The sequence below is a fragment of the Alligator mississippiensis genome, chromosome 6, assembly GCF_030867095.1.
Source record: "Alligator mississippiensis isolate rAllMis1 chromosome 6, rAllMis1, whole genome shotgun sequence".
Classification (NCBI taxonomy): Eukaryota; Metazoa; Chordata; order Crocodylia; family Alligatoridae; genus Alligator; species Alligator mississippiensis.
Genome location: NC_081829.1, coordinates 96,359,261 through 96,381,040, shown reverse-complemented (window position 1 = coordinate 96,381,040; position 21,780 = coordinate 96,359,261). Strand labels below are relative to the sequence as shown.

General features: G+C 44.5%; 1 protein-coding gene across 3 annotated transcripts in view; it reads right to left on the bottom strand.

Moving 5' to 3' along the window:
* Nucleotides 1-3,617: 3,617 nt before the first annotated feature.
* Nucleotides 3,618-21,780, bottom strand: part of SORCS1 (sortilin related VPS10 domain containing receptor 1) — a 425,694-nt gene continuing 407,531 nt past the window's right edge. Inside the window, exons 24-27 of one of the 3 annotated variants that reach the window (XM_059730191.1) lie at nt 14,926-15,025; nt 9,051-9,156; nt 8,760-8,920; nt 3,618-5,960 (exon numbers count right to left, since the gene is read on the bottom strand). In XM_059730191.1, the coding sequence (XP_059586174.1) occupies nt 5,896-5,960; nt 8,760-8,920; nt 9,051-9,156; nt 14,926-15,025 (432 nt within the window). In that variant the 3' untranslated portion in view covers nt 3,618-5,895. The remainder of the gene's footprint in view (nt 5,961-8,759; nt 8,921-9,050; nt 9,157-14,925; nt 15,026-21,780) is intronic. The other 2 variants (XM_059730192.1, XM_059730193.1) reach the window with 2 other exon arrangements.

The window sequence follows — 21,780 nt, the reverse complement described above, 5'->3', positions numbered from 1 at the left end:
CGTCCAAATAAATCTGTCTTTTTCCCCCTTAACACTGTAGGAATTCTGCATATAATTTCTGATGGCCGATTTATCTTTGCTACCCAATAACATATAACAAAAGATTCATATTTTACCTTTGCCCTGTTGTCCTTAATTGATTGCGTGGAATATTACCTCACAGTCATTAGCATCTCTTGATGCACTGGGTGTTTAAAACACCAGCCAGGGCTGCAGATATATAAAAAGAAATGTTTCTCTTTCTTCTGCTAATGAGATGCTGTCCCTGCCTTTGCCGATGAAACAGAATAATAAAGCATGTGCATAAATAATACTTGCAGCCGAACAGATACATTGAGATTAGAGCGTTGTTTCAAATCCTACCTTAATACCCAGAGGAAAAAAAATACTGAAGTCAAGTTGTTTCCTGCTTGGAAAGATCACAATGTTGCCGTGTACCAAGTCATTAGCCTAAGAGAGAAGCCCCATACGTAGCACTTAAGGTTTTGCTTTTCTCTTCTGTTGCAGTTATCTGTGGCTGTTCATGAAACTGAATATGAGACCTAGAGGAAATAGCTTAGCTCTACGTGTTTGCAATGCTGCAATGTTAAAGCTTTCCATGCTTCCTTTTTTATACCGGGGCAGTCCCTCATGTTACTCTCCTCGTGTTACTAGGCACTGCACTCACACAGGGCAAGGCACAGTTCCTGCCCCAAGTAGGTAACAACTTAACTAACAAACAAAGCCATTTTTTCTCTATTTTCCAGGCTGGGAGCTGAGCCTCCATTTTCCAGGGTGGGGCAGCTCCCGGGGGTGCAGTAGTGTGGTTGCACCCCCAACCTTTCCATGGTGAAAGTCATGTGCCAGCAGCTCCATTTCTCCAAGGCCCTGCATGCCTGGTCCCCTGTGGTGTCTAAGGCAAGGCTGGAGCCCCAGGTTGAAGTGGGATACCCAGGGGACCAGAAGGGGAGCAGGTAAAGAAGGGGGGACTGTCTTGCAGCCGCTGCTGTCCCCAGATGACCTGAGGTAGGGGAAGCCCCAGGACCACTCCTGCCCTGCTCTAGCTAGGGGCTGCAGATGGCAGCCTCAGTGGGTGATCCCCCACCCCAGGGCCTGCTCCTGGACACTGGGGACACCCAGGGAGTGGGCAGGGAGGAGGAGTACCTGGAAGTGGGGGATTGTTCATTGATGCTACTGTCCCCAGCCCTGCCTGGCCCTCTGCAGAGCTGCCTGCCACAGCTGGAGCCCTCAGGCTAGTGGGGGAAGTGCAATGATGGTGGAAGGGGAGGGAGCAAGGACCCAGCCCTTTGTGCAGCCCCAAGTTGGAGCAGTTCAGTAGTGGTCTTGGGGCTTCCCCTGCCCCCGGGTCAGGTGGAGATGGCAATGGCAGCAGCACTTCTGCTCCCTGCCCACCCCTTGGATGACCCCACTAGTCTGGGAGCAGATGATGGAAGGGGCAACCCACCTGTCACTGCTTATTGAAGGCCCTGGGACCCCCTCCCACCTGCAGGTGAGCTGGGACAGTGGTGGCAGCAGCAGGTCCCCTTTTCTTGCACCCAGGGGCAATCTCCTGTCCCCCTGCTGAAGAGGTGGAGAAGGGATTTAGAGAGAAGATGCAGAGGAGGGGTGCTGAGGAAGGAGTCTTACCTGCTTTGGGGACTGCAAAACATCCATGGCACCTGCTGCCATGGTGCAGCCACCCCAACGGCACTGCCAACATCTCCTGCTGCCCCATTTTGGATTCCTGAATCCACCCATGTCCAAAGCCAACTTTTCAACCATGATTTAGGGACCTAAGAGACTTTTGAAAATGGGATTTCAAATGGGAATCCTTAAATTTTTGCAAGTTGTGAGCCATGCACCTAAATACCTTTTGAGCTCATGGGCTCAGGTGCCTTTGTTGCAACACAGTCAGGAATTGAACTCAGAGCTTCAGAGTCGCAGGCCAAAGACTTATCACAAAACCAGCCTCTTTTTTTTTTTTTTTTTTTTAAGGATAAATGCTTCCTGAAACAAATATATTAGGTGGAGTTGAACCAATCCTCCAACTCTGAACTCTAGCGAATCTAACCCTGGCTGTATGTATGGGATGGCTTGAGCTGTTTATGCTTGACCTGGTTCCAGCAGATTCTGGTCTGAGCTTCTGTTTTGTGTTGCTGAACTATTCAGCAGCTGTCATGCTCTGCTCCAGAGACACTATAAAAGGCAGGGCATCTACTGTCCATCAGAGGCCGGACATCTGCTGGTTAGGTCCTAGGTCATTAGGAGATCTGGCTTCTCTTCTCAGTTAGCCATAGACTTGTATGTGATCTGGCTAGTCGCCTTAACCCTTATGTGTGAAGAAATGGAGGCACAGAACATGTGGCTAATTGGAAATACATGAACTTTCAGGAATGCCACAAGTCTTAATCAATTAATAATCAGAAAGTACTTTGAGCTACACCTATTGTAAGATATTAGTATTTTAAAGACAACTGTAGAGGCAAAACATGTCACAGCCTTAGGGTGATGTCACATGTTCAACTTAATGTTTAGTGGCCAAGTACTGACAGCCAAAAAGCCTAAGGCTGAATCGATTCAATGTAGAAAAGTTTTTTCTAAGCTGTGTAGATTGAACCGATAAGCAAGCGAACAGACATTCACTTTTGATTCCAGAAATGCAGCCACATGTCTGCACACCTCCCTACTCAGCTGGAGCAGACAGCTTGGGCCAAGGCTAGCCCACCCACCCTGAGAGGGGAGCTTTGCGGGGGAGGTGCAAAGCATCCTGGGACTGTGAGTTAACTTGAATCTGGAGGGGATCTCAGACAGAAGGTCAATAAACCTATTTAACCTAAATCAGTTAAGTCTGATATGACATCCATCCAGGTTTATCTTAAACCAGTTTCAGCCATTTTGAGAGTGGTTTATGCACACTCAACGTCTGTTGTGTTAAAGATTTGAACTGGTTTCTGATCACTTATACCGGTTTATATGTAATTTCTGTCTCTAGCCAGGAAGTGCAGTGAAATATGAGCAGATGTACATTCAAGCAGCTTAACAGGTGTTAAATGCCATCACGGCATAAAAAAGTCATTCCCTTTCAAGAGAGAGTTATTTTCTAACACGTACTAACTTTTAATACCCCACAACTTTCCAACAATTTTCAAGTTTCAAGTCAACATGTAACAAGGCAAGTGTTGCAAGGAACATGTGGCATAGCTTATTGGGTTGGGATTTCATAGATTTCATAGACATTCGGGCTGGAAGGGACCTCGGAAGATCATCGAGTCCAGCCCCCCGCCCAAAGGGATGAAGTAAATCTATTCACATTTCCTTAACTGGCCTGCTTGGAGACCTCAGGGGCATCACCCCTATTCCTCCCTGACCGAATGAAGGGGGCAATGGAACTTTCTTCATATTTTCAAGTGTTTTGACACTAATGGATAATTGTGCTAAGAGCAAAGAAGTGGTTTCTCATGTTTGGCAGCAGTTTTAAAAGTATCTAAATTAAACACCTCCTTCCCTTGTGCTTGCCAAAATCCCACCTTATGATCTTCTTGTGTCTCACCTTCTCATTAATTTTAATCCTTCTGAGCCTGTGAGCATAATCAGGGACTGTGAGCTCAATGCGCAACAAACACACGCACGCAAATTCCTTTAGAGACATAATCCGTTTAATAAATATGACTGTAAAAGCAATAAACAATAGCAATTATACCTTACGCTACGTTGTCTTTAACCAAGAAAAGAAAAGTACATCAAAAAGTCATTTTAAAATTAGCAGTAGTTCGAATACTATAAGAAAACTTTTTTATTTTATTTTATTTTATTTTAATTGGCTCACTATAAAAATAAGTTGGCTAACATTGGACTTCAGTGGGGAATACTGTACAGGCACTGCCAGAACCTTCCCATCTTTCTTAAAACTGTAATTGCAAACACAACAGCAAAGCCATGCAAGCTCTTGTGATAAAAGGATATTTTGTGGGCTCTCCAGCATTGGATGTTTTGAAGGAGATGGGTGCGGACTAGTGCATCCTACATCTGTGCAGGGGGCTGGGCTAGATGCCCCTTGAGGCTCCTTCCCATCCCGTGATTCCACAATTGCTATCACGTGTCTCCAGAAAGATTAGGATAAAGGACAGAGAAATCTGTGAGGCACTGAGCCATCGATTAGAGGAAGACTGACATTCTCCCTTTTGACGTCACCTTTTCTTAGAAAATAGGGCCAAATCCTGATTTTTCATCAAAAAATTCAAGCCACCTCTAGCTTGTAATTCCAACTTAGTTGGGCCCTCTGAATGCCTTTCCCTCGTGGTGCTATGTGCAATGCCTTTCAGGCAAAATCCTGTTACTAGGAAAGTAGAAGGAATACAGACAGGGTCTGGTCATGCTCGCTTGGATGGCAGCCCTGATTGTTGGGGTATCTTCCAAAAATTATCCCCTTGCTAGGAAATGAAGGACATGTCTGCATTGCAATCAGCATGGGTAAGCAAAACCCGCCCTAGCTTCAGTCTAGCTGGTGTGGATCCTGACAGCAGCAAAGACGCATGGCATGGGCTACACTAAGTTTTCCGAGTCCCACGTGGGCTTGTACAGCCCAAGCTTCTGCAGCGTCATCGATCTCATTACCCCAACTGGGTCCTACTGCAATTGCACCTCCTGGATGCAGGGCAGCTGGGACGAATAAGAATGAACTATGCCTGTTGTTCAGCGTAATAGCTGTTTGCTACTGGCTAACCAGAGGCCAGACATCTACTGGTTGCATCGTAGGCCATTCACCGATCTGGTCAGGGTGGTCAGGCCAGTAGAGTGGGAGTCTAGGTCACTACTCTGGCTCAGTGTGGTAGAAGCTATCTAGGGTCAGGTCCTGCTTTTGTCTATCCCTGCATAACCCCATGAACACAGTAGACTGTCTGGGTGTAAGAGGGCATAGTCGCCAATGCTGGGCCCACAAGGGGACACACCGGGCTCTCTCCACCGATATTTTACCGTGAGGCTCTGGATGGTGGCAAACCTCAGTTTGATCACCTCCTGCAGAGACCTTTGAGCAACTGAAACATGGCTGAGATCAGCCGGAAGGCGAGTCATCCGAGTGCCTTGTTCATCTTTGTCTAGACCAAGAGGGATAGCGCGATGCTACATCCTGAATACATCTTAGCTAAACACTTTTAAAATCCCAGGGTAGCCACAGCACCTGGCCTATGACACATACCTGGTCAAGCCAAAGCCTAGGAGAAAGATCAGGCTGTCAGCCTGAAGAGGCCTCTGGGTGTTTGCCCCCCAGCAGCTCCCTACCTATGCAAGTAGGCTGAACAGTCCTCTCCGAAAGAACTTGTCTTTGCCACTTAGGATATCAATATCTAGCTTCATTATAAGCTGCAGCGAGCAGCTCCAGATCAAAGAAGGAGGATGAGAAAAGTGAAAGGCCAAACAAAGCCATTAAAACAAACCAACCCAGAAGCACTGTGGTGTCTTTAGACTCCCATGTATGTTCTCGTGTGTCTTAGGAAAGTTGGCTGGGGTTGCTAATTTACCCGCAGACTGAAGTGCTAAAAGAGTAATTGAATCTAAAGCCAAGAACCCTTAACCCCCCCGACCCCTAAAAAGACCCCATGCATATTCTTGGCATATATCTTTATGAATCTTCTACAAATAAGAGACATCAGAAAAAGAAAGAAGTTTGGAGGGGAGAAGGGAACGGGGTACAAGAAGGGAATTGTGATTTAATTTCTTCCCCCGTTAAAATAGAGCACCTGTACAATGCAGTTCCAAATATGGTCTCAGTATAATGTCCACATGCACAGGATTAAAGCTAAAAACCCTTTGTCTGAAGAATTAAAAAGTCCAAATGCGGTGAGTTTTCCTTTTTTTTTTTTTTATATATATATATATATATTTATATATATATATATTTATACTGGCGTCCTCAATTCAAACATTTACATAGGTAGGGATTTCTTTTGTGCTTTGAGTCTCAGCAGCTATGGAAATACTTCCTGTGGCAAAACAAAACAAAAGCAAGAGTTAAACAACACAGCGTTACTCACAAATGAAATGTTTGAAGGTATCACAATTGTTTGCTTTATTTTATTTTTTTTGCATTCAATTCGTTCCAGATTGACACGTTCGTCTCCAAAACTTTCTCTTGCCACTTAGAAGGTTGTCTTTTTCTTTTCCTAACGAAAAGGATTCACCCACATCAAAGACAAGAGAGGCAGAGCGGGGAAGGCAGGGGTGGGAAGGAAGCCGTGCCCTTATGAGCAAGTCCTGACTCATTTAGTGGCATTTGAACTGATAAGGTATTGGAGACATGACAACCCGCTGTAAGATCTGCCTCTGCAAAAGTCGGGACCTGCTGCTCAAACGCAGCATGGAGACGCTCGGCTCTGTGCAACCGGAGGTAAGGAAGAGAAGAGAATGAACCCAGTGATGTTCACATGGAGTCTTGCAGGGCAGAAAGTTTGGATGAAACTCTTTGTTTGTGAAAGCAAGTGTATATTTGAAAATAAAATACAAGCAAGAGAAAGACCCAATTACCTACATTGCCTTCTTTTCCCCACAAGAAAGACAACTCATCAGAAAAAATTCCTAATCCTGGAGAGGTTTACTGTCCATGTCCAGTATAAGCCTCTGGGCTTTGCATACTCCAACATCCACCTCTAGATCATTGCACTTTCTGAAATATTTGGTTTCCTTACTCAGTCCCTTGAAAATGCTTCCATTTTTTGGCACTGGGTAATTAAAGGGTTGCTTCTTCCCCACCGTGACCTGCTCCTCCCTCATGTGCATGCACTCTGCAACCCTAGTGACTTCAAGAAGGGTCTGCAATGCCTATGTCAGGGCAATGCATGAGACATTGGTGCAGGGATAATGCAGCAGATAGAGCTGGGGAAGAACCGTTGCAAAATTCGGACGTCTATGACAAAACAAGAGCTTTTGTAGCCAAACTGAATAAAGTTGGGCTGCGTCCCCCAGAGCAGCTGAGGTAGGCTCAGATGACCCACAGAAAGGTGGTATATTTAGTTGGCTTTCTGCTGTTAGGGCCTTCCGGGGATGGAAATGGCCTCCAGCATAAGTTTAGCTGCCTCAGGGCAGTTCTGTCTTCTTCTGGCAGGTGACAGCTTTCAAACTGGTTTCTTGGCCAAAATCTTAGCATGCTGCACTTTGAACTTGTCCCCTCCTTCCTTTAGTTTACCTCCTCCCTTACTCTCTCTAGAGTAGCCCATGCCAATGCTCCTCCATAATGAAGGATTCGCCTCCTAGGAACTCCTTAGCGGGTGCCTTAAAACAGCTTTATGCCCACTTTAGGCCAGCAGAGCAGGGCAAAGCAAGCAACTTCTTTTCTTTTTGTTTAAAAGGGCGATTCATCTGTGCTCCCGCCAATGCAACAAAAAAATGTTATATTGCTCTAAAATTAGTCCCCATCCTTACTCCTATGGGTCAGTCCTTACTCGTGCAAACCTCTTGGACGTCCTTGGTGGGACACCCGTCACGTGGCTGAACGCTACTTGAATGGGTGCAGGGCTGACACTTGAGATGCCTCATCTAAATGGCCATGCGGAGAAGGTACATGGCAGCCTGCTTTCGTGGAAATCACCAGCCTCACAAATAAAGGGAAACACTAAATTTAACTTCTCCCTGCACCCATACAGGCTCCCCAGTTTAGCAAAATACTTCAACGTGCACTTGAATCTTTTTGATCCTCTCTTTGTGCTGTGAAACAACTGCAGGGACTTCTTCAGCCTGATGAAGGGTTTTTAAACCCAAAAGCTTGCTAAAAAATGTGTTCCAACTATTTAAGTTGGTTTCATAAAAGGTATCAGATTCACCCAAAGAACCTTGTCTGCCTGTGAAACAAAGGTGGCATTTTCCATCGTTTCTGCTTTCTAGCCTCGCTCTTCTATCCCAGTTACCCCAGTGTTACTGAAGTGTGATTAATGGGGACTGCACCAGAGTAAATGAGAGTGATTTGTATCATTGGCAATCTCTTTATTATGGTGCTAACTAAACCCTGGCGCTGCATTTCCAGTCTCACCAGTCTGCAACCACTGCTGGTTCTTCCTCTGACAGAAGTCAGCCTGATGGCTAACCATGCAGTCTAACACAGAGGTCCATATTTCTCACTGGTCCCCGGGGGTCAGCTATCGTGTTTTCACGCGTTGCCCTGCCATTTGAAGCAGCTTGATGCCCCAATACATGTCCCCCTTTTCTGCCATTCGCAACCTTGTCCTCCAGCATCTACCACCCCTGCTCCTTATCTTGTACCTTTTGGATGGGAGACAAGGCTCTTGTTGCAAGGTGTTTGTGAAACTACTCAGTAAACCCTCATATGGCTCTTCACAATACCGCACGCAGGGGAGTCGTATAAGGCAAGATCCCCAAAGCCTGAGCTTTCAAGTTTTACTTACCAAGTCTCCCTCCTGTCCCCACAGACCAGAAATAGGAGCTGGGCCCTCTTGCCTTAAGTGCTCTGATCTAGTCCTTAACCCCACAATGACCCAGAAACTAGATGCCGTCCCCCCTGGCAGCACAAGTGAATGATGACGAGATTACAGAGCCCTCGAAAGGAGAGAGCTCTGCATGGAAAAGCTACACAGAGGGGTGGGATGGGGAGGGAGAGGACTCAGGCACTTAATTCCTCTTTCATCCTGAGTAGGTGGGGGAGGAGAAGCAGTTAGTTCGGTGTCTTTCAGAGGAGTTAAAAAAGCAGCAGAAAAGGGAGTGCTCTTGGAGAGGAAGGGAAAGGTTTTGCCAATTAGAAGCTGACCAGCTGTTGGCCGCTGGAGGTTATTTACCTATGGCCTGGGTATCCAGCTTCTCAGCTACTAGTTGCTCTGGGCTCATCAGTCCATTTTGAGGGACATTAGGCATGCTTTCCCTTGGACTGACTGGACTGACCATCTCTTGATCTTTCTCATTCTGCATCTGTGCATAAACATTAATGCCCGGGATCTTCCTAAAACATTAACAGAAACTGTCATTGCCATGAGCGCTACAGACCGCGGTGCAATTACGCTTCTTCGACCAGAGTCCAAGACGACAATGGGGAGAAGGTGAGGGGAAGGGGAGGGAGGGGTAGGCCGTACCTTTTGAACTTGTAAATGACAAACACGGCTAGGCCCACAAACACCACGGAGAGCAGCATCAGCATGGCCGAACCACTGTGACTGGGAGTGAGGTCCACCAGAGGAGCTATGAGAGAGGAGGAGAACTTTAGAGCATCCACCCTCGTGACCACTCGTCCGCAACGGTGCCGTGACCATCCTTTCATGGTCTAAAACCTGGGGATGCACATCCCCAGGCTATCCAAGGGGTGGGAAACCTCTATTCAGGAGGCAGGCAACCTGCAGTGCTCATTGCACCTCTACACGTGCCGAGAGGCTGCTCTGATGCATCATAATTACAACGTGACAGAGCAGACTCGATTAATCGTGGTAATTGCTGTGCTCCAGCAGACTCCAGCGTCATGTGTATCGGCTTCCCCACACTGAAATATGATGGCAGGGGTGCTTTAACTAAAGCTCATTCGATGAGAGCCCTCGCCGCCGTTTTTTAGCATGGGGACGCTGATACATGTGATGTTTCAGGTGCTTTAATTAGAGCAGGTCTTGGAGCCGCTGCAATTAAAGCACCCCCTTTCCACCTCCCAGAGCACGTCTATAAATGCCCATAACTATTCCTACAGTCTCCTTTAAGCTTCTATTCAACTTTCAGATAGAGGGCAACTTTATTAATTCATTTAAAGTTTTACTGGATGTCTGGGTACCTAGTTAGAGAGATTTTAACTGCTTTCTGTCAAAGCCAGAGTGACTGAAGCCAAATGTGTGTTAATGTGATGTTATAGGCTCAGTTGCGTTGCTCAGTTGTGTCCCTTACTCTCATGAAGCCTCCCTCTCCCCCTTTGACCCTGCCTTCATATCTTCACAGTGTTTCTTTTAATAGCCTTTGCTTTGAAAATCCTGATATGGGGAGTATAGGACATTTCCCCCTTTTCTGCCATTCGCAACCTCTTTCTCCAGTATCGACCACCCCTGTTCCTTATCTTGCGCTTTTTGGATGGGAGACAAGGCTGTCATTGCAAGATGTTTGCAAAACTTCTGCACAATCCCCCGTGAACCCTCGTATGGCTCTTCACAATACCACACGCAGGGGAGTCATATAAGGCAACATGATATACCCTGACAGTGACACAATGGCACCCCCCCCCAAAAAAAGGTAAGTTAAGTACAAATAGGGATACAGACACCATACCCAGGTGCACACACCACAGACACATGAGGGTTACAGAGAGGTGCACTCACAGAGCAGACATGACCATTTCTGCAAACACACTGTTGTATATACTCCGGTACAAAGCAGATCATGGTCACAGGAGCACAGGATATAGAGTAGTAGTATGCACAAAACACACACATGTATACACATGCTTGAGGGCTTGCTTCTGCACAGAAAATGTGCATGCTGAGAGCCAACACATACACACACACACTGCAGAGCGTTTGTTATTCACACACATGTGCACAAAACACATGTATAAGCGGACACACGCATGCACACACACTTATCTGCATGTCTTCCCAGACACAACTCACACACAGGCACAGAGCAATCATATGCAGCTCGGCAGATGTGGAGCAATCTGAGTTTGGAGTGCCAGCCAAATAAGAATACACGGAAACCTTCGCAGTGATGTTCCAGTTTTACCGAAGTTCCTCTCCCGCAGGATTAGCATTATTATTAGATAATACTTGAAGGCCGCACATTTCTGTATTCATGCCTTTGTGCCTCTCTGTGATGACAAAGTATCTTACTAACTACTTCAGGCTCAGCATTACTCAGTGCTCTGGTTATAATGCTGTGGTTGGAGTCTGGTAATAAACAGCTCTTTAACGGCCCAGTACAGAATATTGGCGTATTTTACTTTCCCTTACGCTAGTGGGTTCTTGTTGGTTTGTTTGCTTTGCAGAGAAGCGGCAATGAATGTGATGAATGGGCTGCAATCTGTTGTCCAGAATTACCATAAATTAATCCTTCCCCAGTTAAGGTCTAAACAAGAGAGGCAGAGCTGCAAAAGTGCTGAGTCCTCTACCTGTCATTCTTCATATGCATGAGAGCACGCACTCTGTAGCAATGAATTGGCAAATGTACTTCAATATGCAGAGTTAGTTTTTCTTCCAGCACCAGCAAAAGCAATCCAAGTTGTGTGCATGTATACACACACAAACATACACACACACACACACATGCCCTCCCACCTCACAGCTGACTTTCAGATGGCTTAATGTACTACAAATAACTATCTATTGTACTGCAGAGGGCAGGGTAGGTATTGTACTGCTGAGGTAGGTTTGCAGAGCAATGCTTTTTCCTTGCAGCTGCAAGTATTCAGTCCTCACTAAAGTCATAAGTGGGAATGACTGGAGATTTGGGATCAAGAAGGAATTTTACCCTGTGGTCAGACTGGTATAGCTTGTTGGAGGTTTTGCCTTCCTCTGTAGCAGGGGACATGGTCCTCTTCCTTGGAGCTTTTGAGTACATGCTAGTAACCTTTGCAACAGCAAAACACCGATGGCTTCCCTCCCTCCGTTGCTTAATAAGTTAAGCTACATTTAGTGTCTTGGGCCAATATGCCTTGTAGTTTGGTGACAGCATTGATTGTGTAGTTTTAGGACTAAGTTAGACAAGGACTTGTATGGGATAGATGGATGGGGATGATCCTACCTCAAGCCAGGGGTTGGACCTCCAGGGGTCCCTTCCAGCCCCATTTTTCTCCATTTTCATTCTTTTGTTGGGATGATTCCAGCGTTCTAGATATTCATCCAGGAAAGAAAAGCTGACCAAAATTACTTGTGTTTTTGTCCCACAGGCTAAATACAGACAGTCAAAAGCCTGAGGCTGAATCGATTCAATCTTTGCAGGTTAGCCTAAGCTGTGCAGATGGAACCGATAAGCAAGTGAACAGACATTCACTTTTGATTCTGGAAATGCAGCCATATGCCTGCAGTGACCTAAGCCAGAAGCTGGGGGGAGCTAGAGCACATCTCCCTGCTTGGCTGGAGTAAACAGCTTCGGCCCAGCCTAGCCCACCACTGTAAGATGCGGGGTTCATAGGGAAGCTGCAAAGTATCCTGGGATGCTGGGGGACTGTGAGTTAACTTGAATCTGGAGGGGATCTGGGGCAGAATTTCAAAATACTGATTTAACCTAATCAGTGAAGTCTTATACTATATACATCCAGGCTTATCTTAAACCAGTTTTCGCCATTTTGAAAGTAGTTTATGTGCACTGAACTTCTGTTGTGTTACAGATTTGAAACTGGTTTCCAATCACTTATATTGATTTAAGTGTAATTTCTATTTCTAGACTCCAGGTGCATCTACATGTCACCCTACAGTGACGGAGCAATCACGTGTGTCTACACGTGATTGCCACTACATCGCTGTAGCAGCCATCTCCCACAGTTCAGTGCGCCGCTACAGGGGCATTGCTGGGAAATTTACCTGTGCGCAACACATACGTGCGGCACGGCACCATAGCAATATCACTACATGGTAACGTGTAGGCACGCCCACTGTTTTCAATATGGATGGAAAGTGTCAGTTCCTGGATTATGGAAAACATCTACATTTTTAACAAGCTGAAAGAGTTTCTTTGCTAGAATCTGGGAAACATTCAGTGTGCATTGCAAACCTTAGATTCTCCTTATATTGAAGGAAGTTTGGAAATAGGTCTTGTTTCTGATTGATGTCTAATATATACTCTGGGGAACAACAGCCCCTCTGTGGCCCAGAGATGAATATCTAACGTTCCTTTGTTAGCTCTGTTTTCTATGCTTCTCCCATATAATTTATCATTGGAAAACATGTCAAAAATTTTCAGGATCAGTGAAAGAAATGAGTTCCCTAATAACTTAAAGCTAATGCCTTAAAGTTTAGAACTTGACTTTCCTTTAAATTTACTCTCACACGTTCCCTGCAATCCTTTCTACTCAGTGCTTACACATACAACATTATCATTGGTTTCACTATACACTGGATGTGAGCAGGGGCAGAATAAAGCCAAGACAAAGACACATTAGGATGCCTCCCTTTTGCAAAGATTGGCCTGGAGGCTAAACCTGAGGTGCCTTTAAAAGTTGTCTTTTAACATTGTGAAAATCAGGGTCCTTTGGTAACGTAATGTTTAAACATTCAGGTTATTAATATTTGTTCCTACTAATAGCCAGTCTTAAGACCCAAACTATGCAGTGCCCTGAAGCATCCATGGAGCCTGCTTTTTTTTTTCCTTTTTTTTTTTTAAACAGAGATCAAATTGCATGTAATGCCTAGGAATTTTGGAGGGGAAAAATAATATATTCATTTCTCATTTAGAGATGAAGAATTTATGGAGTGTTTCCATTCATAAGTGGTGGGTTTCTCAAAGCAGACAGAGGATGATCTGTTCTTTAGTTAATGGAGATACAAGGTCATATTCAAGGGGAAGTGATGAGCAACCGTTGCTTTGGAGACACAAAAAGTTGTAAACACAAAGTTCCTATTGATATTTAAACCTGGGATGAACTTTGCACTTTCCCTAGAACCCTTTGTCCTTCCTCTTCGTGGGCACTTCAGCACTGCTCACTTGTCCTGCAGAGAGCTCTCTATAATGGACTTGCAAAACCATTTGCTGGAGTTACTGCTTGCCTAGATGCCAATGACCTGGGCAAGTTGAATAGCCCAGAAGAGAAACCTGCTGTTGACAGATCAGCAATCAAATTGTGTTCTCATTCTGGAGTCGACAGCTCCCTTTTCCCAGAAACGTTAGATAGGACCTAATAAAGAGATTTCAAGTTTAACCTCTCTGCCCAAATACCTGGTGGTGGTGAATTGACATTAGTTTAGCTAAGGTTCCTGATTGTGCAGTGGAATAATTGAAAGCCCGACTGCATGGGCAGGGTCCATTTAAGCCTTGATAGAATATTAAATGTCCTGTGAGTGGTGCTGAGCCTTTCCTATTTTCCACTGATTTCAGAGGACTAGTATGTGCCTAATATAGTGCTCTGCCCTGGTTATATGATAACTTTTGCAACACCTAACTCATGTTGAATGTACCATGTCCATCCATGTAAAATGCAATGCTCAGTCGATGAATATTCCAGGAACATCCAAGGCGATTGTACTGGCCGAGGGGCTAGCTATGCCCGGCACATCCACATAAAACATATCTGCTCAACTGATGGATGTGCCAGCTACGTGCAGGTAGCACTCCCCTCATATACTGCTGATTAGACTGCAAGCCCATATCAATAGCAGACATTAGCACTACATGTGCAATGGAGGACCTGCTTCAAATATAAATAATGCAGTTGCAATGCCATATTTTATCTCATGCAGCAAGCACCTTTCCCCCTAAATTTCACTGTTGGTGTGGGCATTATAATCAAGGAAATAGGGCAGCAGTTTCTGCTGCTTGAGCCTCTACCAGAGGGAAGTGAAGTAGAGCTGCACATGGTACATGCAGGGCTCCCTAGAGCTGGCTATGAATACCGTCTCTTTCCTCCTTGGGAGAGACACTCATGAAAAGATAGATAGATAGATAGATAGATAGATAGATAGATAGATAGATAGATAGATAGATATCTTTTCATGAGTGTCATTTAGCCTTTAGGAAGGGATGAATGAAAAAAATATATATATATATATTTTTTTTTTTTCATTTAGCCTTTCCAAAAGAAGGTGCATATTTTATTTAGGGGCATGTTGTATGTCAGAAAATATGGCAATGTAAGCAAATTCTATGGTGCGTGCATATAAATTGGGTGGTATCTACAGAAACAGCTGAGCTGTTATTGCTTATTGCAGTTCTAGGGTACTGGAAGTGTGATTGATAGCCGGCTGATCCCACTGATTCCTCCTATCAGGAAGTCTACAACTGATTATACTACCAAACAATGGACAGGGATTTGAAGGGGTGAATACTGACCTGCTGTTAAGTGTGCAGCATGGACAAGGATTCGAACTCCTGGCTTCAACTCAAACTGGACGAAGTTTTGGTTCAGTTTGTGGATCAATATTTCCGAAATCTGGAAGAAAGGAGACCAAAAAACCCCCCAAAAACAGGTTTGTAATTTTTTTTTTAAACCCAATTACTTTAAATTAATGATTGCTATGTGGGAAACAAGGCCATCTGCAAGGCAAAGGTTTTACATAGGGAAAGCATGTTCCCAGCACTAGATGACAAGAAACTTGTTGTATCACCTTGTAAAGAAACACAATACAGCAGATATGAACAGCTGGTGGGGCTGTACAGATGTTTGGGTCCGAGTAGAAGTTATTAATAATGACGGGTTACATGAACAACTGTACTCATACAGGCAGCCCTGCTGATGTAAAGGGACTATTTCCATGTGAAATATTAGTCATGTGCCTAATTGTTTTGCTGGGTCAAGCTAAGAACAAAAAACTCAAGTACAGCTTAAAGCTGCAATGGCTAAAACTCACTGGGTCATACTCACTATGTGGTGGGAAGTCAGATGAGATGATTACGATGGTCCCACATAACCTTAAAGATGCCCAAGTCACACTGAAGTTATTCTACTGAAGGCAATAATGATCTAAATAAACTGGGCTTCACATTTTTCAGGCAATGCAGCAGATCTGGTATTTAAACAGTACTTTCCCACCCTTGTACCCATGCAGAATCTATGCATATCAAGGGTATCACACTTCGGGGTCAAACTTGATGTAAAGGTTGCTTTCCTGAATCTTCCATCTTGTAGACTCTTCACGTGACCTACCTTAAAGAGCCTACAAGATAGAAAAACAGAGTAGAGAGAATGAAGCCATATGAAAAAATTACGTATCGTACTCGGTCGCATGTTCTCCTAGGACGCTTGCTTGCATCACTTCCTCCAGATGTCTCATCTATCGCATCTGTTCTCAGAGTAGTGAGCAATTTTCCACTTTATTAGCATATACAAAATTAGGGGGGGTGCATGTATGGGAGAAGCAGCTGGAAAACTCTAAAATAACTTCAAGAATGAATGCTGAGAATGTTGTGTTTTCACCGCCAAGTTCAAGAATGGGTAGATACTTGTGCTCACCACTTAATTTAATTTGGCTTAAATACATCTCTATTCCTTTTTTTTAGGATTAATGAAGAACCATCAGTGAAAAGTGCTTTTCCATAATTGTCATACCATTTTTTTCATGTTCTTCATTTTCATTGAGTTGGGTTATTTCAGTAATGCCACCCAGAAGCGATTAGACGTTCTGTGGTGCCTGTTCATCACAACAAAAGATTTATCTCGGGGTTTTTAAATTCTTAATGGTTCTTTCAATACTCTTGGCTCCTGCATTGCATTTTGGCAACTGCTCACTTGAACTGGTGCCCTTGGTCCAATATCAATTTGGCAACAGCTGACAACGGGCCTTTTATTTATATGTTTAATACATCTTTTTAATGCTTGTAATTCTTTTTGGTGGTACAAGAACGTGCTGAAAATGTATTTCTTCCAGTAGTCAGAATAAATACCATTAGCTTATAAAGATCCAGCTGCATGTGGTTGAATGGCTGAAGGCAAATCGACATGGTAGAGAGGGCAAGAATATCTATATGCAAAGAAAATATGGAGTGCAAGTTACTGTGGTCTTTAAGTACTCCAGCAGGTTAATACACAGGACTAACAACTCTTAGGTTACCTAATCTTCCACGAACAAGTGGCAGATGGTGATGGGAGTTCTTTACAACTATGTTCACTAACAGCAAAAGACTGTTCCCAGTCAAATGTGTTATCTAGAAACAATTTTCATAGCTCTAGAAAGATGTTCTTTGTCATCTGAGCTGCAGCCAAGACCAAGCAATGTTCAACCACAACATAGTTTTCATACAAGCTGCAAAAATAGTGAAGTAGACCCATTAGGCCATCCATGCTACGAAGCCTTGCACTGGAGGTTACCACCCAAGGGCACTGAATAGCCAGGGAGGTTGAAGGTTGCCAGGCAGGTTGTGGAGGGAGAAATATTGCAAATCTCAGTCCTGGTGAACAGTGGAGTTGGGCTGCAACTACTCTGACTATGCAACAGTGCCTCAAGGAGGAGAGAACATCATTGCTGACTTAGCAGTCAAAAACGATTTGGTCAGTGATTGTGCACAGGATGGATGAGTTGCAGAAGCTGGCACAGGTCAACTTACAGAGCCCAGTGTCTGCCTGGCACAAGCAAAGTTCAAAAGCATGAATATCTCACCTGTCCTGAGCAGGGATGCATGGTAGGTGGATTGAATAACACTGAACTCCAGTATAAAAGATACAGCCCTCGTCCAGAAGAGCCGGGATATTACAGTTCCAGGTCTGTAGCTAAAGTCTTGCTGAAGGCAAGCAACATGAAAGACAAAGACCCAAAGCATGACCTTTGCCCTTGGATGGCTGACAACCACAGTGACAACGTCTCCTCCAAATGTAACTCAGACATCACCTGACCCCCCCAAAAAAGAGTTCATAGGATCGGAGGCATTCTCAGCTTTGAATCTTCAGCCATTATTGCCTGCCCTTGATTTCACTATTCCCTGGTTCTCCTGTGCTACAAGATCAAATGCCTCCTTCACTAGAGAGTTGTCTGTGGCAGCCTTGTGATACTGCACACCACTGCACACCTTTCAGACATGCACGCAAGAAAGGGAACGGCAAGGGGTGGCATCTTTCTCAAAGCCACCCTCCTGGTTTTTTGAAGCAAGCCTGGCTCTATTGTTTTGTTTCTCCACCTTACAAATCCCCTGCACACAGAAAAGCAGCATCACAGCACTATATTATCCCTTGCTTCTGCCTTTCTGCTTTGAACACATGACTTATAGGACTCTGGCATAAAGAACATCAGATGAGATGACAGGGCCCTGATCTCTGCTGGAAAATGCTTTGAGATCTGTTGATGAACACTGCTATGTGAGCACTAATATTAATGATTATAGCTACCCAGCCCTTTATGCTCTATCTGCAGATTAAGGAAAGTGATTCTTCTCCTCTATATGGCACTAGTGAGGCCACATCTGGAGTCCTGTGTCCAGTTTTGGACCCCAGCACCAGAAAGGATGCGGACAAGTTGGAGAGAGTCCAATGGAGGTCAACCAAAATGGTTTGGGGACTGGGGAATGTGATTTAGGAGGTGAAGCTGAGGGAGTGGAGCTTATTTAATCTGGGGAAGAGAAGACTGAGAGGGGATTTAATGGCAACCTACAACTACCTAAAGAGTGGTTGCAAAGAGGATGGCACTGGACTGTTCTGAGCGGTGGCAGGTGGCAGAACAAGGAGGAACAATCTCAAATTGCAGCAAGGGAAGTTGAGGTTAGATATCAGAAAAAAACTTTCTCACTAGGAGAGTAGTAAAGCACTGGAACAGGTTATCCAGAGAGGTGGTGGACTCTCCATCCTTGGAGGTTTTTAAGACAAAGCCTTGGCTGAGATGATGTAGCTGGGGGTGGTCCTGCTTTGAGCAGGGGATTGGACTAGATGGCCTCCTGAGGTCCCTTCCAACCGTAATTTCCTATGATAAATAATAACATGATAGTATCACCCAAAGTTCCCACTTAGGTTCAGGACCCTGGGACTCTGTCTACATAGACTTCACCGATGGTTCACACAAAGAACAGACATGGGGTTGTAACACTAAAGCAAACAAGGGGGTAACTGGTGCAATTTTTGTTACTTTTTTTGGTTAATTGAGACAGAGATAGGGTGAAAGGGAGGCTGGAATGGGGCAGCTACTTAGAGTAAAGGAATAGGGAAAGAAATAAAGGAGGAGTGAGACAGGGGAAGCTGACTATTATTAATATATGTAGCACCATATCACAGCATTACTTAATCATAGCCCATGATCTGATGATGCTGGATCTGATGCTGTGCATCAGAAAGATGGTCCCAGCCCCAAAGTCTTTCCAAGTTCACCTGGCTATCCTTAACATACTAGATTTACAGGCCTCACAACAGGAGTCTTATGGGATGAACTATGTTACAGGGGTGCTCTAAACCTGAAGCCTATATGAAGGGGTCAGCATGTGGCCCTCAGGTTCTTGGGTTTTTTAGGACCCATAAAGCATGATCTTATGCCTAGTGAACGGCTTTGCATGGCCAACGCTTTCTGTGGTGCCCTTTATAGTCTGATGAAAGGTGACTATATCCAAGAACAGGGATTCAAGTCCCTTTGAAAATCTCAGCCATAGATCTTACCGGGGGGAAAAGTTGAATTTGAAAGTGTTCTGAAATTTTGTCTTTTGTCCTTTTTTTTCATATCCCTGGGCACATAAAAACGGACTCCTACAGAAATCATCACTAGACAAGATTCAGAGAAAAGGAGATCTAACCAATCCCCTTAAGATATTTCTAAAACAATTCAAAAACAACAGACAGACCCCACATACCAGATCTTTATATAGCCATCTATCGCAAGGCAGGAAGCAGCATGAAGATACATCAATAACCTAAATTAGAACAGGACAACCTCTACCGATTCCCATAGCTCTTCTGATCTTACCGTTGCTTCTTATGTAGACCCAGCAGGATTTGCAGAGTAAAGTCCTACTCGACATGGAGTAAAAGTATCCAAAGACCTCACTGAATTTTTTGACTTTCTTATAGTATAACACACTAATTTCTATCCCTGATAAATATTGGATATTAGACTCAAAACCTGACATGACTCCTGGCTCAAATGCTGTGAGGCCAGCACCTCAAACAAGTCCACTTTAAAGATAATTCCACATTCTGGATTTGCTCCAGCTGGCACTGAAGTCAGTGCAAGGGCTTTTATTGGCTTCAAGGGAGCTGGGTTGTGGCCTCATACCCTATTTTGTATTTTTTACTTGGGACCATGATGGGGATGCATTTTGCCTAAGATGTAAGTAAGGCAACATCAAAAAAAATTGCACCTTTCTCCAACCTATACAGCCCATACTTTTATTTGGGGGAAATGCCAGGTGTTAAAAAAAAACCCTCCTTCTATATCTTTTGCTTTTAGAAGTGTAACAAACTGAAGTGCGGAAGAAGCTTTGCAGAATAGCAACCTCTTAATTTATAGTCTTCAGGAGAGTCTCCCCTGTGAAAATAATTAGCTTTCAGAATTAGTTTTGGTCCTTAACTGAGCCTCATTGACTTTATCTGCTTCATTTGCAGAATTAAGCATGATGTGCAGAAATAATTCAGTAACAGAAACCATTCTTCATGTATCATGCTTTCATCAAAGGACATATAATGAATAATAACAACAGGCAATTTGCAGGGCTGGGTGGGGGGGGGGTTCAATTTACAAACAAAAATTCATTTGTCTTCTCTTGGAGTTTTGTCAGCATTTGAACGAAGTGAGGACCACATGCAACAGTAACATGAATGAAAATAATTTAAAAGGATGCTGTTCTCTACAAGACCCAGGCATCGGGTGTGACATGTTTCAAGCCAGCTGTTCTGCACTGGTGCAGACTGCCTGAAGTCTGCGGAGCTATGCAGTTACGTCGGGGCCTGGGAGCGATGGCTTAAGAATGGCATTTAAAGGTTTGCTTTTTGGGAGTCGGCTTTGGGCAGTGAAATCATCTTGCTACCACTTCAGAGGCCTGAGCATCAGCCCTGATCTGGACTGACACCGAACCCTGTATCTTGCTGACCAAGCTGCCGGTGGGTATTTGGCCATTCAGACTGGAAAGGGAAAAGAGGCCAAAGGCAGCGGGATGTAGTGCTAGCCACATCATTCCCTTGAGTGCCATCAGTTATACAAACTGGCATGCTTTGATCTCTCTAGCCTGATGGCCTATTAGCCTTGGGGAAACTTCGGACTCGATGCCAGTTTATAGCAGCTGAGGATCCAAAGCTTAACATAGATTTTGTGTAGGATTGTGGACTGTCACATGGCATGCTTCCACTCTTCCAAGTCACCAGATAATTTAGGATGCAATTAAAGAAAAATTAAACTTAACAGTCAGCAAGATGGCAGAATAGAGGAGCAGAATCAGGATGGCAAGGGTCTCCTTTCTGCTCTCAGAGATCTTCTTGGCCATATCATTTGTGGAGTGATCATAAAGCCCTGGTCCTCAGACCTAGCCAAGAGGGTGAGGGGGCTTTATGAGATAGACAGTAATACAGATCAGAAGCCCTGCAGGAGGAGCAGATTACAACACACACAAGTGGTCTCTGGTCCAACCCAATACTGCACTTCTTATGAGGAAAAGGATGTGATGCAAGTGAAACAATGTTCCAGCTAAGCCCAGTATTTTATCTCTGACAGGGGCAAAAGTGAATGCTTTCAAGCCAGTGGTCTTCAACTTGTGATCCATGGACTCCTCAGGGTCCTCAGACTGTGTCTAAGGGGTCCACAAAAGATGACTATGATCAATCAAAAGGGCATGAATACCCACACCTACAATTCAAAGGGGTCTGCACCCCTGCTCAAAACTATTTAGAAATGAAAATAGTTTGTAAGTCACTGCTTTAGAGAGAGAGCATTGAACTGGATGTACCTAGAGTGGTCTGTCCCCTATTCAATGCCCTGCCTGGTATCCACCATAATCGGTTTAGAGATGCCAGAGGAAACCTCTCCAACTGCTGTGTTCAATAGCTATTAATAAAGCGATCATCCCCAAATGTATCCAGTCTCTTTTTGAGCCTGGCCATGTTATCTGCCGCAGTGCTCATACTGTATTAACGTGCAGAGGTGTTACAAGGTGCTGTAAAGTGCTTCAAGACCCCTTAGTGAAAGGTGCTAGGAAAGTGTCAGATATGATTAATGTGAGGGATTGCCATGAGACAGGTGTTTCCAAAGCATATTTAAGCATGGCATTTGGACAGCAGAAAGCCATCTG